This window comes from Orycteropus afer, unplaced genomic scaffold (genome assembly GCF_000298275.1).
Source record: "Orycteropus afer afer isolate SDZICR_OR568_19922 unplaced genomic scaffold, OryAfe1.0 scaffold00233, whole genome shotgun sequence".
Lineage (NCBI taxonomy): Eukaryota > Metazoa > Chordata > Mammalia > Tubulidentata > Orycteropodidae > Orycteropus > Orycteropus afer.
The window spans coordinates 3,002,812-3,017,350 of record NW_006921820.1 but is presented as its reverse complement, the minus strand read 5'-3'; the positions used below and the strand labels follow the sequence as shown (position 1 = coordinate 3,017,350).

The following is a 14,539-nucleotide window of genomic DNA, read 5'->3' as shown; positions in this document are numbered from 1 at the left end:
AAAATACCACAAAGTGGGTGGCTTAAAACAGCAGAAATTGATTGTCTCACAGTTTGGAAAGCTAGAAGTTCAAATTCAGGGTGTTAACAGGACCATGATCTTTCTTAAGACTCTAGAGGAAGATCCTTTCTTAGCTTTCCTAGCTTTTTATAGTCCCAGGCATTGCAGCTGCAGCATTCTCTGACGCAGTTGCCATTCTTCCCTCTGCCTTCTTGTGTCTCTTCTTTTTTTATAAGGATACTACTTATACTGAATTAGGACCCACACTATTCCAGTATCACCTCATGTTCACTGATAACATCTTTAAAGGTCCTATTTCCAAACATGGTCATGTTTATAGGGGTCAGGATTATTTTTTTGAGGAGACCCAATTCAGTCCATAACAATTAGTAATTGCAAAATTAGATTTCCTTTCACTTCTACATTTATGGGAGCTCTTGTGGCATAGTACCTAAGGCATTTGACTGCTAACCAGAAGGCTGGCAGTTCAAACCCACCAGCCACTCCTCAGAAGGAAATGGAAGGAAGATTGGGAAATCTACTTCTGTAGTGATACTCCCTCGGAAACCCAAGGAGGGGTCGTTATGAGTCGGATCTGACTCGAAGACAGAGAGTTTAGTTTTTTCTACATTTATAACTAGCATTCTTCTGCAAAGAAGAAATTTTACTTCTTTTCTCCATTTCTTTTTTTAAAAAAACAACAGTATCACTATGGACTTAAGTTTTTTTCAAATTCACTGGGTTGTAATCCATTACCATCATTATTTTTGATACTCTACTTGTTCCAAATCTGTTCCTCCAAACTGGCTTCCATGGCCTTTTGACAGGCTTCCCTTTGTTTCTTTGAGTCCTTGAGTATGTGCTTGTTTCCAGCACCAAAAGATGTTCCAGGCTAACTTGATATTTCCTTCCTCTGGTTCAGAACAGCCATATGTATTTTTCAAATCATGATTCATACTGATACCTCCAATTCAAACCCAACACCACAGGGCTTCTTATATCCCATATTATCTCCTTGCTCTTAACAGTAAGAACCCAGGTTCCCAACAACATCAATACATTTACTCATTTGCTCTTGCCTACAGCACATACAAGGAGCTCTGGTAGTATAGTGCCTATGGCACTTGACTGCTAACCAGAAGGCTGGTGGTTCAAACCCACCAGCCACTCCTCGGAAGGAAGGTTGGGCAGTCCTACTTCCGTAGTGATACTGCCTGGGAAACCCAAGGAGCAGTCGCAATGAGTCGGGGCCGACTCGACGGCAACAACAACAACAACAACAACAGCACATACAACAAAGTTTCAGAATCACCACACCAGTATCCCTACCAGCTATAAACCTGCTAAAACTGAAGATGTCTTTCCAATTATTTCTGTCGTTGAGATAGATCCTTTTAAGAGAACAGAGTACTGTGATTGAAAGTTCCTGGGCTAATTTTTTTTTGTGTGTGGGTGGGTGAGTTGTCAATTTAATGTACCATTATCTTCATTTGTTTTTGCTTGTTTTAATGTTAGGGTTTGCTTTTCTTTCTGGCTTAATTTTTTGGATGTGTAAAATAGTATATAAACAGAATTATGTGAAAAGCTATATCCAGAGAAGTCTTACTGTTCAGCCTAGCCTTCCATCCAGAGAAGTCTCACTGTTCAGCCTAGCCTTCCACCCTATTCTCATCCATCTCCTGTAGATGACCATATCTGTAGTTTTTGGTTTATCCTTCCTGTGTTTCTTCTTGCAAAAATAAGCAGATTCATATGTATGTTGTTATTTCCCATTCTTTCTTACATAAAATATAACATACTTTTAACAGATAACCTTTTGTACTTTGCTTTTTCACTTGACAATATATCCTGGAAATCCTTCCATAGCAGTTCTTAGGAGCTCTTTCTCATTCTTTTGTATATCTGTGTAGTACTTCATTGTATGAGGTACCATAGTTCATTCAGTCACATTTAGGTTGTTTCCAACATTTTGCGAAACAGTGTCATGTTGAATAATGTATACATTTCTTGCTTTTTATTTTGGGTGAATAAAAAAATAGGATTATCAAAGTCAAAAGAAAATATTTTTATCCTCCTCTCCCCCCCCCTTTTTTTTTAATACAAAAAGTAACATAATATGCAGACTGTTCTACATCATAGTTTTTTTTTAACTGCTAGTAATCACTGAGCTTTTTCCATATCAGCAAACAGAGAACTTCTTCCTCTTTTTTTTTCTTTGTTTAATAGCTATGGAGCATTTTTAAAAACAGCAGGGGAATAGTCCATTGTGTAACTGTACCCTTTATTTATAATCAGTCTCCTTGATAGACATGTAGATTGTTTTCATTGCAAACAATGCTGCAATTAATGCAACCATGGAAGTGTATCATTTCATGCTTGTATCTGTCAAGCTTGTCTTTCTTTTTGTGGGAGGTGTTATTAAGTTTTGATATCTGTATTTGGTTCTGTATCATATAGGACAACAAAAGTCTATAATTATCTAAACTTTTAATTGGATTAAAAGGAATTTGACTGGAATTCTAGCTGCTGCTTTTTTTTAAGAACATTTTATGGATATATATATATATATATATATATATAACACATAGAAAGCTGGGTTGTGGTGGTTCAGTAGTAGAATTATAGCCTTTTATGTAGGTGGCATAGTGCCTAAGGCATTTGACTGCTAGTCAGAAGGCTGGTGGTTCAAACCCACCAGCCACTCCTCGGAAGGAAGATTGGGCAATCTGCTTCTGTAGAGATATCACCTAGGAAACCCAAGGAGGGGTCACTATGAGTCTGAATCTACTCATTAGCAGTGAGTTTTTTTATTTATGTAGGAGACCTGGGCTCGGTTCCTAGCCAATGTAACCTCATGTGCAGCCACCACCTGTCATTGGTGGAGGCTTGCGTGTTGCCATGATGCTGAGCAGGTTTCAGTGGAGCTTTTAGACTGAGACAGACTAGGAAAAAGGCCTGGCAATCTACTTTCAAAAATCATCCAATAAAAGTCCAATGGAGCAGAACAGTCTGATCTCCAACTGATCAAGGGCTGGTACAAGATCTGGAAGTGTTTTGTTCAGTTGTGCATGAGGTTGCCATGAGTTACGGGCTGACATACCAGCAGCTAATAGCAACAACACACTGAAAAATGCACAAATGGTAATTGCACGCTTGATGAATTTCCATAAAGTAAACATGTCTGTGTAACCAGTACCCAGATTAAGAAACAAACCATTACCAGCACCTCAGAAGCTGATACATACCTCCTTGCGGTCACTGCCCCATGAAGGTTAATACTATCCTGACTTCTAACACCATCCATTAACTGTGCTCAATGATGCATTGACTTAGCCCTTAGTCATGGACCATTTTCTGTTTTTGATTCTATATATTCCACTAAAGTTATCATTCTTGCAAGGTGATTACTTATTTACTTCCTTGACCTTAACTTGCCAATGATTATTTAAAAAAAAAAATGTGTTTTTGGTGAAGGTTTACACAGCAGTTTAAGTTGCCATTTAACAATTTCTACACAAGTTGTTCAGTGACATTGGTTACATTCTTCACAATGGGTGAATATTCCTGTTATTTCCATTCTGGTTGTTCTGTTTCACTAAGGTTTTTTTTTATGTATGTCTTAGCCCAGCCTCCTGCCATGTTCCTGGCCTGTGTAATCCAAATGTCTCACAGGCACCTGTTACTTAGCATGCCCATAATGCAATGTTTCATCTTTCCTTGAACTTTGTGTTACAAGGGGGTTCCTGGGACCCTGAATGAGGGTCCTTGCCTTCTACTGATGAGCAGGAGAGGCAGAGTGCCATACAAACCAAAGTTTATTGAAGAGAAAGAAGTGGGAGGAGAGGCTTATGAGGGAGCGATAGAGAGGGGCTTCAGCCTACACTAGCCTCCAGTCCCTCACCAAACAAAGGATTTACTAGGGTTTATACAGGGTTTTAGGTGTGGGAGTAAGCATCATCTTTATTCATGAAATGGGTAGGGATTTCTGGGAAAGAGGTAGTGTTATGAAAATCAAATTGCATGAAGGAAGTAGCCAAGATGGATTCCATTGCAAAGGCTGTTGGAACAAAGATGGAATCCATCTCAAAGGCTGCTGGGATGCTTGACATGACTTATTCTGGGATGTTGCACATGCGTTGTGGTCTCTGGACTCTGGTTCGAGTCCCAGTGAGGGACTCCTGCCCTTGGGTGTCTCTAGTGGAAGGTCATGCTTAATTTTTCTGTGCATGTTCTGCGCCTGGTGAGGAACCTTGAAAGACAACTCAGAAGTTGTATCAGGATTTTGTAGCTGGTCAAGCATGTAAGGCCTTGAAATGTGGCTTCTTATCCTGTCTAAGGGCCTGGCTTATTAATTGCCAGTGGTTCTATGGCAAGAGTTATGTGGTGGTCTGCACGTAGCCATAGATTTCAAGAATACTGAGTCAGAGGCTACTTGATTCAGCCAACTTGATTCTCTGTCTGTCTCACTTGTGCCTCTTCTCATGCCTGCTACCATCTTAGGAAGCAGCCCCATCACCAAGAGCTTAAGCTGATGGGATTTTCCTGATTGCCTCTCTCTGCCCACCCTTAAATCCAGTCACATCCAGGTCCCTGCTTCCTAGGGGGGTTCTCAAGAACCATACCTTGCCCACCTTACCTCTCCAGACTCATCTGCTGCTTCTCCATTTGCTTTTGCCATGTTGGCTTCTTTCCCTTCCTTAAAAATACTAAGCTCCTTCCTGTGTCAGGGTCTATGCAGTACTCAGATCAGATGGTTGCCCTGCCCTGGGTAACTCCTTTTCATTCTTCAGTTTTCTACTTACATTTAATTTCCCAGACTCCTCAGACCAGATTAGATCACTTTGATAGGTGCTATGTAGGAGCTCTGGTAGCTTAGTGCCTAAGGCACTTGACTGCTAACCAGAAGGCTGGTGGTTCAAACCCACCAGCCACTCCTTGGAAGGAATGTTGGGCAGTCTACTTCCATAGTGATACCACCTCGGAAACCCAAGGAGGGGTCGCTGTGAGTGGGGACTGACTCCATGGCAGTGAGTTTGGTTTGGTGTTGGGAGCTCTGATGGCATAGTGCCTAAGGCATTTGACTGCTAAATAGATGGCTGGTGGTTTAAACCCACCAGCCACTCCTCGGAAGGAAGACTGGGCAATCTACTTCTGTAGTGATATTGCCTTGGGAACCCAAGGAGGGGTCACCTGTGCGTCGTGTCCGACTCAATGGCAGTGTGTGTGTATGTATGTTTCCTTAGCAACTGTATTTCCCTTTTGTCTTAGTTACTGCAGAGGTTATTGACTTGCATGCAGAGGGCAGGGACCATGTCTGCCTTTTTTGCTGTCTCCCCAGTACCTGGCAAAATCATAAACCCTCAATAAGTGAATGAGTGAACAAAGGCAGGACAGCAGGAGGAGAGGATCCCAGCCTGTGACTGAGGCCAGGGGTTCAGATTTTCTTGGTGCCTCGGTTCTCTAGTGCTCTATAACAGAAATTCCACAAGTGGATGGCTTTAACAAACAGGGATTTACTCTCTTACAGTTTAGGAGTCTAGAAGTCTGAGTTCAAAGTGCTGTCTCTAGAGCCTGGGTTAAAGCCCCTTGGGCTTCAGCTCTGCCTACTGTTCCAGGCCTACTAGAGCTAGAGGCTTTTTCTGACTCATGCAGTTGCTGGCTGCTGAGGCTGATGAGCCCAAGATCGTCAAGTAAAGTGACACAGTCCCATGATTAGCAGACAACAGGGCAGGCCACTAGTTCAAGTCCAGGAACAATCCCAAGATCGGCAGGCAACACAGCAGTGCACTGAGGTGAAGACTTGGCCAAATGCAGGATCTAAATGTGCCAAAAATCTCAGAGACTTTTCTCAAAGCTTCTTGTTATATACTGGAAGCAGGCCACATCCCAAAGGCAGCTACTTACGTGCTGACAGTAGTTTTCACCATAGAGTTGATTACCAATCTCATAATGGGGAATAACTATATCCAGGTGCCCAGACACTCAAAAACCAGGCCCAGCCAAGTTGACACACAGGTTTAATTACCACACTTGAGGTCAGGGAATAGAATTTCATCTGTAGACTTTGAGATAAAGGGCAAGAATATCTGGAAGGATGTGGCAGGTGGGATGGGTTCAGTCCACTGGCTAAGCCAGCAGAGTCTGAACCTGGTCCTGCCCCAGGGAGCATCTAGTCCAGCTGGGGATGAAAAAGAAATTGGGATGTGCAGGGCTCTGATCCTTATCCTTCTCTGGCTTTTCTTTCTTCTCAGGTCAGAACAAAGAGGTGTGGGCAGGCCACTGGGCCAACTGGTGCCATCATGGCGGGTAAGGAGTGGGGCTGGGCCTGTGGGCAGGGCATGAAGGTGACCTCTTCCTTGTCCCCTAACTTCCCCCACCTTGTCTCCAGATTTTTCCTAGTCCCTCCACTGAGACCTGTCTATTCAAGGACCCCAACATGACACCATCTAGCCCTTTGCCAGATCAGAGATTGTGCTTGTCTTACTGTCTGATTGATTAGCCTGGCAGAGTGGCTCAGCCCCTGTCTCCATTGTTACCATTGCTTTTCTATACTCCAAGACCTTTTCACTCTGGTTTCTGAGTTTCCTTTGGCTTCCAAAGGTTCAGAGGTATAGAATCAGAGTTGGAGGGACCTTTAGGGACCACTTAGCCCAATTTCTTCCCCATTGTATAAACTAAGATTTAGAGAGGGGCCATGATTTACCCAAGAGCAGTAACAGGAGTCAAGATTGAAGCCCAGGTCACCAGACTCTCTCTTATCCCACTTTTCTGCCTGGAAGTGGCTCCCCACTGAGGAGGGTGCTGTACCTCTGAAGCATAGCAGTTACTGTTTTTTTAATTTTCTGAGCTACTTTGAGATTGTCATGGCAGACCCAGGGAAGGAGGGATGGCTAGATGGCGATAGCAAAATGGCCTGTGGCTATGGGACCTAGGGGACAACCCAGGCCAGGGAAAGGGTAATTCTGATTGTCAGGAAGGAGAATATTCAAGGTCATGACATGTGCTACGCCTACCCTACAGAGAAAGTGAACAACTTCCCACCATTGCCCAAATTCATCCCGCTGAAGCCATGTTTCTATCAAGACTTCGAGGCAGACATCCCTCCCCAGCATCTCAGCATGACCAAGCGCCTCTACTACCTCTGGATGTGTGAGTGCTATGGGGATGGGAGTGGTCCAGGGTAGGGCAGAGGAGGGGGGAAGACTGGAGTGTGCCAGGCATTAGAGTGGGTTGTCTGCAGGCCTGGCAGCCCTCACCCCCCACCTGCAGCATATGCGTAGGCCAGTAAGTCTTTTCCTGGGCCAACTCCCCAGCTGGGTCTTAGTTTCTCTCAACCCCCCATCTAGGCCTTTTCTCCCTTCCCTCACCTTTTTCCCTTTCACAGAACACCTGGATGGGGATCTCTTTTTGCAGTGCAATTTCTCTTTTCTTGCTCCTCACTCCCTTCCTGTTGGACCAGTGTTCCAGGGATCATCAGCACCTCAGGATTCCAGATTTGGAGAGGAATCCTTCCCTTCAAAGCCCCATTTTTCTTACTCCTAGAAAGTTGCTCAAAGAGAAGCACATTCAAGTGGGAAATGGGAGATAGGGGGTCAAGCTTGACTTGCCAGTCCATAGGCCATTTTGTTGTAAGGATAATAGGTTCCTCATTTGTAGAAAGAGGGTATTAGCTCAGTAATCACTGTGGCCCATATAGCTCAGTGTTGTGTGTCCATTCTAAGAGTCTGGGGTTCTAATATTCTAAGGTTTTGAAATCAAGACTTTAAAGGCCTCAGGTTCTGATGGTCTGTGGCAGATTGGTGGGAAATATGTCATTTTGGGAAGATGGGACTTGGCTGTGCCCACTGGTCAGAAGGTACCTCTTAGACATGCAGAGGGAGGACAGCCTGGGTACCTGCCCCAGGGAGCCCCATATACCTGTAATGTGACACAGGGGGGATCTGCTGTGTGTGATACTGTCTTGAGTCAGGCCTGCAAGTAGCTGCTTACCTTATCAGAGAGTTGATTGTTTGTGCAGGAAGGTGGTCAAGAATGCTGTCTTTGTCACTAGGTCTTTCATGGATTGGTAGAAAGAGTGGGCTCAGGGGACAGACAGACTGGATTTCAAGTCCTGGCTTGGCCTTTGGCAGAAAAGGAATCTATCACCTATGGTAATATGAGAGAAGGAGAAGGGAGAGGGGAGGTATGAGTAGGTCTATAAATGTTAGGAAGAAAATGAGATTACCTCTGATGGCTTCCATTTTTCTCCATCAAGTATGACATAGAGGTTGAAATGGGAGATTTGAGGAGAAGGGAATTAGAATGAGAGCATATTTGTGGAATAAGGTTAAGACACTGTACTCCATGGAAACCTATTAAGATTTCTGGGCCATGCAGTGGGCCTCATTTGGGTATAAGTGAGATTGGCTGCCATGAATTCATAGCCCTACCAGGCTTCCCTATTGTGTCACTTTTTCCTAGCAGCACTCAGCTCAGGCATAGATGGGAGTTGTGGTCTTGTAGTGTTAGCGTGAGCAGAAAACAGGGCAAGGGAGGAACTAGAAAAATGATTGTAAATGAATCATGGAATCTGAGCTGGACAAGGAGAGATGTGAAGATAGAAAAAAACCTAATGGGCTGAGGAAGAGTGGTCGAGTGAATGGATGATTCTTTTGAAAAGGGCACTGAGCTAGTGAGCTAGAGAGAGGTGTCACTGGTAAGAGAGAGAGACGTTCACCAATATAAAAAAGGATTAATGCCTTTTCTATGTAAAAAGCAAATAAAATCAATAATTATACCAGGGCTCCAGGAAGTTTTGGGGCAATAAACAAGGATAGATGAGTCATGGAAGAGGAAATACAGTTGGAACACACAAGAAGTGTCCACCTTCATTATGAGGGGCCCTGAGTACCTGCACAAGTGACAGGGCTGTCAAGTTCAGTTAGATTTGGGGAGCACAATGCCTGACCCTAGGAGCTCTGGTAGCATAGTGCCTAAAGCACTTGACTGCTAACCAGAAGGCTGATGGTTCAAACCCACCAGCCAATCCTCGGAAGGAAGGTTGGGCAATCTACTCCCATAGTGATACTGCCTTGGAAACCCAAGGAGGGGTCGCTATGAGTCAGGTCTGACTCGATGGCACACAACAACAACAACATGCCTGACCCTGGGCTCTAGGAACTCTGCCCCTGAGAGCCTAAACTCATCCAGAAGCTAGATTTAAGGGCTATTAATATCTCCCTATGTCTTCAGAAGATACCCACCAGATGCTTTGCACCCAAGGAAATATATGAAACTTTTGAGATGCTTTAAGTGTTCAATTCAGAAGCTAGGACCGTAGATGCCTAGCTGTCTTTGTGGAGCTTAAAAGGCTCTGGTGGTGTAGTGCCTAAGGCATTTAACTGCTAACCAGAAGGCTGGCGGTTCAAACCCACCAGCCACTCCTTGGAAGGAAGGTTGGGCAATCTACTTCCATAGTGATACCACCTCAAACCCAAGGAGGGGTCGCTATGAGTTGGATCCGACTTGAAGGCAGTGAGTAGAGTAGTAGAGTAGAGCCTAATGTTGGAGGAAGAGAGCTCCTGGATGTCAGTGACTTGAGTGTGTGTTAGTGCTAAGATCATGTTAATCATCTGTAAAATGAGGAGTCTTGAGGTCTCTTCTGGCTGACCCAGTGATATTGTGGTTCCTAGGTTCAGCTAGATTATGTGGGGCCAGAAGAGATGGAGCCCAGATCCAGCTCATACAGAGTTTCTATTCTGGTTGATAGGCTGGGGTTTGTACTCGGAGAACCATGGGAGCAGCCCAGGTCTGCAAGGTATTAGAAGAATGGGAGGTGAATATGGCTTCCCGGAGGAGGTTGTATGATAGGTATCTAAGAATGACTGAGATCCCAGCCAGCACTGCCTACCCTATTTAAGTGCAGAGCAGATGGCACAATGGTTGAAAAAAATGTTTAGATAAGGTCTTTTGTTTCCCCCTTCTTATGCCCTTACCTTTCAGGAGAAGGTATAAGCATGGTTTTTTGTGCCTTGGACTTGGCGATTGCCATGGGCCTGGGAGGGCCAGGGACTGAGGCCATTTTCTTAAGAAGAAGAGTACTTCTATCACACTGAGGCTTTGAGAACCTCAAAAAGGGCTTGCTGGGCTGAAGGTCTGGATTGCTGCTCTGGAGACTCTTTGTTCTCTAGATTCCTCCAGCATCCCCAGGAATGGGTGTGGGGAGGAGGGGTATTGGTCTGAGCACCCAGCTTTCTTTCTTACAATCTGTATTCCCTCTGTGTGTGTGTTGTGTGTGTATCCCATGTGTTTGTGTGTGTATGCGTGGGACTGTTCATGTATGCGTTGATGTGGGTTTGTGTGAGTATGAATCTGTGTATATGTGGTTGGCATGTGTATTTGCAACTATGTGTATCTATTCATGTCTGTCTGTATCTCTGCACTTGTCTGTGTCTATTTGCTTATGTCTGCTTGTGGATCTGTGCTGAGTTTCTGATCTGTGTGTCTATGTCTGGCTGTTCATGTATCTCTGTATGGGTCTGGGTATCTGTGTGCATGTCTATTATCTGTCTCTGTGTGTGCATGTGCTCCTGAATCTGCAGTGAACAGCGTCACGCTGGCCGTGAACCTGGTGGGCTGTCTCGCATGGCTGATCGGAGGCGGGGGAGCCACCAACTTTGGCCTCGCCTTTCTCTGGCTCATCCTCTTCACACCCTGCTCCTATGTCTGCTGGTTTCGGCCCATTTACAAGGCCTTCAAGTAAGTGTTGGTCATGACCCCAGCTCCTAGTTTTTTCTTTTTGCCCATTTCTCCTGTCCCTTCTCTACATTTTTCTCACTTTTTTTTTTTTTTTTAGTCACCTCTGAACTCATTTTCCTTTGGTCACTCATGGCTCAGATTTTGAGGAGGTAGGGCTTGAGCTTCCTGGAGCCTCTAGGCTGAGGTGAGAGGGCTAGGAGGCAGAGTATTCTTGGTGCTTTCCATCCTCACTTTACGCTTACATGGGAGCAACATAGAAATGAGACCTATTTTGCCTTCTGCCATTACCTTTCCCAGGCAGCTCCATGTTGAATTTTGCCAAAGGTCACTTATCCTGATGTCCATCCTGATGTACTAGTGGAGCTACCTGATTTGGTGCCAAGAGAACATCTATCCATGTGCTGTTGGAACCACCATGTACTAATGATACTATTCACGTGCTGATGAGGTCATCCAACTCTGTGCCAAAGGAATACCCATCCATATATCAGTGGATCTAGCTGTCCTGGTGCCAAATGGTGTCCATCCTAGTGCCAAATGGGGTTTTCAGTCTTTGTGCCAATGGGGACTATTTATCCATGTACCAATAAGGCTGTGCCCATTCCACTAGAGTATCCATCTCAATGCTAATGGAGCCTTAAATCTCTTTGCCAATAGGATCCATGTGACTGTTAGGACCTGACCCTAACTTGATACCAATAGCATGTCCATCCTAGGGCCAATGGGGCTTTCTATCTCTGACTCTATGGGACCATCCATTCATATACCAGTAGAGCTTGATGTCTTGGTGTCAGTGGAACTGTCCATACCTTTGGCGATAGGTTGTTTATTCCTGCCACCATGGAGCCATTTATTTCTGTGGCAGTGGGGTCATCTATCCATATACTAGTGGGTGGTCCATTCATGAGGAGATCTCTCCCTCCCTTTATAATATTGTACCCACAGGCCCGTATGGAAATTTACAAGGATCCATGGATAAAAGATGTCCCATCCTGGACTTTGATTTAAGATCTTTAAGTGTCTTTTGCCCATTGTAGAGTTACTTAAACTTGGAAGGGCTTGGGGGCCTTAAAGGAATGGAAGCACTGGCCCTCTGCTTAGATGATGGGAGCCACCTCCTCTGTTATAGGACTGACAGCTCCTTCAGCTTCATGGCATTCTTCTTTACCTTCATGGCCCAGCTGGTCATCAGCATCATCCAGGCTGTGGGCATCCCCGGCTGGGGCGTCTGGTAAGAGGCAAGGGACTGGCCTGGGGCTGTAGGGGTGTCCTTTTGGCCTCTGTGTGTTAAGCTTCTTAGTCTGTGACTGGTTACTGGAAAAGTGAGAGGATTCAGCATAGTGCAATACATACAGTCACAGCATCAGAGAAACTGGCAGTGATTGTGGTGGGGAGGGCAATACCTAGCATTGTGGGAAAACCTGGAAGAAGGAAGCTTTGTTTCTGAGAAGCATGTCTCCCAAGCCATGGGGGAGGGTTCTTCCTGAACCATTGTTGTGGGTATCAATAAAATGGTTCCTCTGCATCCAATGACATGGCTTCTCCATGTCATTGACATATGGTGATAAGGTCCCTTCCTTCAGTGGGGTGGCTTGTGGGTTCCCCTCACCATGCCTGGGCAGTCCTACAGCTCGTCTCTTCCTGCAGTGGCTGGATTGCTACCATCTCCTTCTTCGGAACAAACGTTGGCTCAGCAGTGGTGATGCTCATTCCCACCATTATGTTCACAGTCATGGCCGTCTTTTCCTTCATTGCCCTCAGCATGGTATGTGGCCACCTCAAAGGCAAAGGGTGGCTTTGGGAAGGGACAGTGATCTATGACACAGTTGCAGGATTAACTAACTCCTCCAAGTTACAGGATTATCCAGAGGTTCTTTTAAGAGACTCACTCTGGAAATATCTGGTGGATTTTTCCACTAGTGCATATAGGTCATGGGTGGGCAGGGAAGAGTGTTTTTTTATGGTGACTTGCCCTTGGGCCCCAATTTTTCCCTGGAGGGCTTCCTCTTCCCTTTGATTAACCCTTGCTTATATTCCTCCTCCTGCAGGTTCATAAATTCTACAGGGGCAGCGGGGGGAGTTTCAGCAAAGCCCAGGAGGAGTGGACCACAGGGGCATGGAAGAACCCGCATGTGCAGCAGGCAGCCCAGAATGCAGCCATGGGGGCGGCTCAGGGCGCCATGAATCAACCGCAGACCCAGTATTCTGCCACCCCCAACTACACATACTCCAATGAGATGTGAGCCAGCCAAGCCTACTGGGAGGCAGGGCTGGGGGCCAGTGGGACAGGGGCTCAAACCACATCATCTTTTGTGGTGACCAAGCAGGGTTTCCCCTTCCCTTTTCTCCTCCACCAATTTGTACAAAGAATCAGAGTTATATATATATATATATGTGTATATATATATATGTATATGTCTATCCCCCCTCCTCCCCACTTTCGGTTCTGCTCTCACACACTGAGAGCTGTGGGCTGCACGTGGAGCTGTCCTGTGTGGTGGTAGCTGTGTCCGTACTTCCTTGTGAAATTATGTGCAGTGGAGGTCTCTGTGTTGTGGTGCTAGATGTGTGTTTAGAATTAAACCAGCCCCCAACCCTCTACCAGGCTGCCCCCTTTGACCCTAACTCAAGGACTGCTTAGGGTGGGAGCAGGCATGGTAGAGAGCCTGATTCCCTCCCCAGGGTTATGAGCTGAAACTGTTTCCACTTTGGATCTCACTGAGAAGCAACAGTATTTAGCATTCATGGTGGTAGTAGGTGGGAGGATGGGGACAGGCAGATCTTCCCTTACTCCTTCTGATCCATCTGGGTTGGATCTGTTCTCTCCTCAATCTCCTTCTGACCCTTCTCTCTTCCCTGCTGTCCAGTTCTCTATGGCATCTCCTTTTGCCCAGATCCCTTTTCCTTATGTAGCTTTTCTTTGTCTTCTCCAAGGTTGAGTGTCCCAGTTGTATCTGCTTCCAAGATTGATCCCATTCCCATTCTAAGGAAGCTGACAGCAGAGCTGAGCCTTTGCTCTGGGGTAGGAGGGGCACACAGCTGGAGATGAGAGCCCACCTGATACCTAACTCCCCCCAAAAACCAAACCAAACTCACTACCATTGAGTCAATTCCGACTCATAGCTACCCCTCCTTGCGTTTCTGAGGGGGATTGCCCAGTCTTCCATCCAAGGTGTGGCTAGTGGCTTTAACTCCCAGGGAATGGAAATGTAGGCTCATTCTCCTTGACTCCGAGTGCTTGGCCTACAAAAGCAGGCTCCTCTTTTTCCTTCCTGTCTTATTCTCCTCTTCCCAGAATCCTGCCTCTCTGCCCCTCTGCCTATGCTCCTTCCCCTCCTCCCCATTGCCTCAGCTGCTGTGGCCTGATCCTTCTATCCTGCCATCCGTGAGGACAGATTCCACTGCCTTCCTCGAGGAGTTGGGTCACATCCAGGCAGTTGTCAGGCATAAAGGTGCAGCTAGAGCAGAGGGCATGTAAATGATTATTGGTTCCTGGGTGAGGTCTAAGGAGCTCTGGTGGTGTAGTGCCTAAGGCGTTTGACTGCTAACCAGAAAGTTGGCGGTTCAAACCCACCAGCTGCTACGTGGAAGGAAGACTGGGCAATCTACTTCCATAAAGATTTTCTGCCTCGGAAACCCAAAGGGGGTCGCTGTGAGTTGGAATTGACTTGATGGCAGTGAGTTTGGTTTTTTTGGGTGAGGTCAGGTTCTAGATATTTCTGAGTGACCACTGGATTCCTGGGAGCAGTAGCTGTCCTGTTTGGGTCTGGTAGAAGGGACAGGTTTCAGAGGGCTAGGCCTA

General features: G+C 45.7%; 1 protein-coding gene across 1 annotated transcript; it reads left to right on the top strand.

The window, feature by feature from the left end:
• The first annotated feature begins 6,094 nt into the window (after positions 1–6,094).
• Positions 6,095–12,980, top strand: SCAMP5 (secretory carrier membrane protein 5). The gene is made up of 7 exons (XM_007948998.1): positions 6,095–6,103; positions 6,252–6,306; positions 7,021–7,149; positions 10,581–10,737; positions 11,867–11,968; positions 12,385–12,502; positions 12,786–12,980. The coding sequence occupies exons 1-7, from the start codon at positions 6,095–6,097 to the stop codon at positions 12,978–12,980; spliced, it is 765 nt and encodes a 254-aa protein (XP_007947189.1).
• Positions 12,981–14,539: the final 1,559 nt, after the last annotated feature.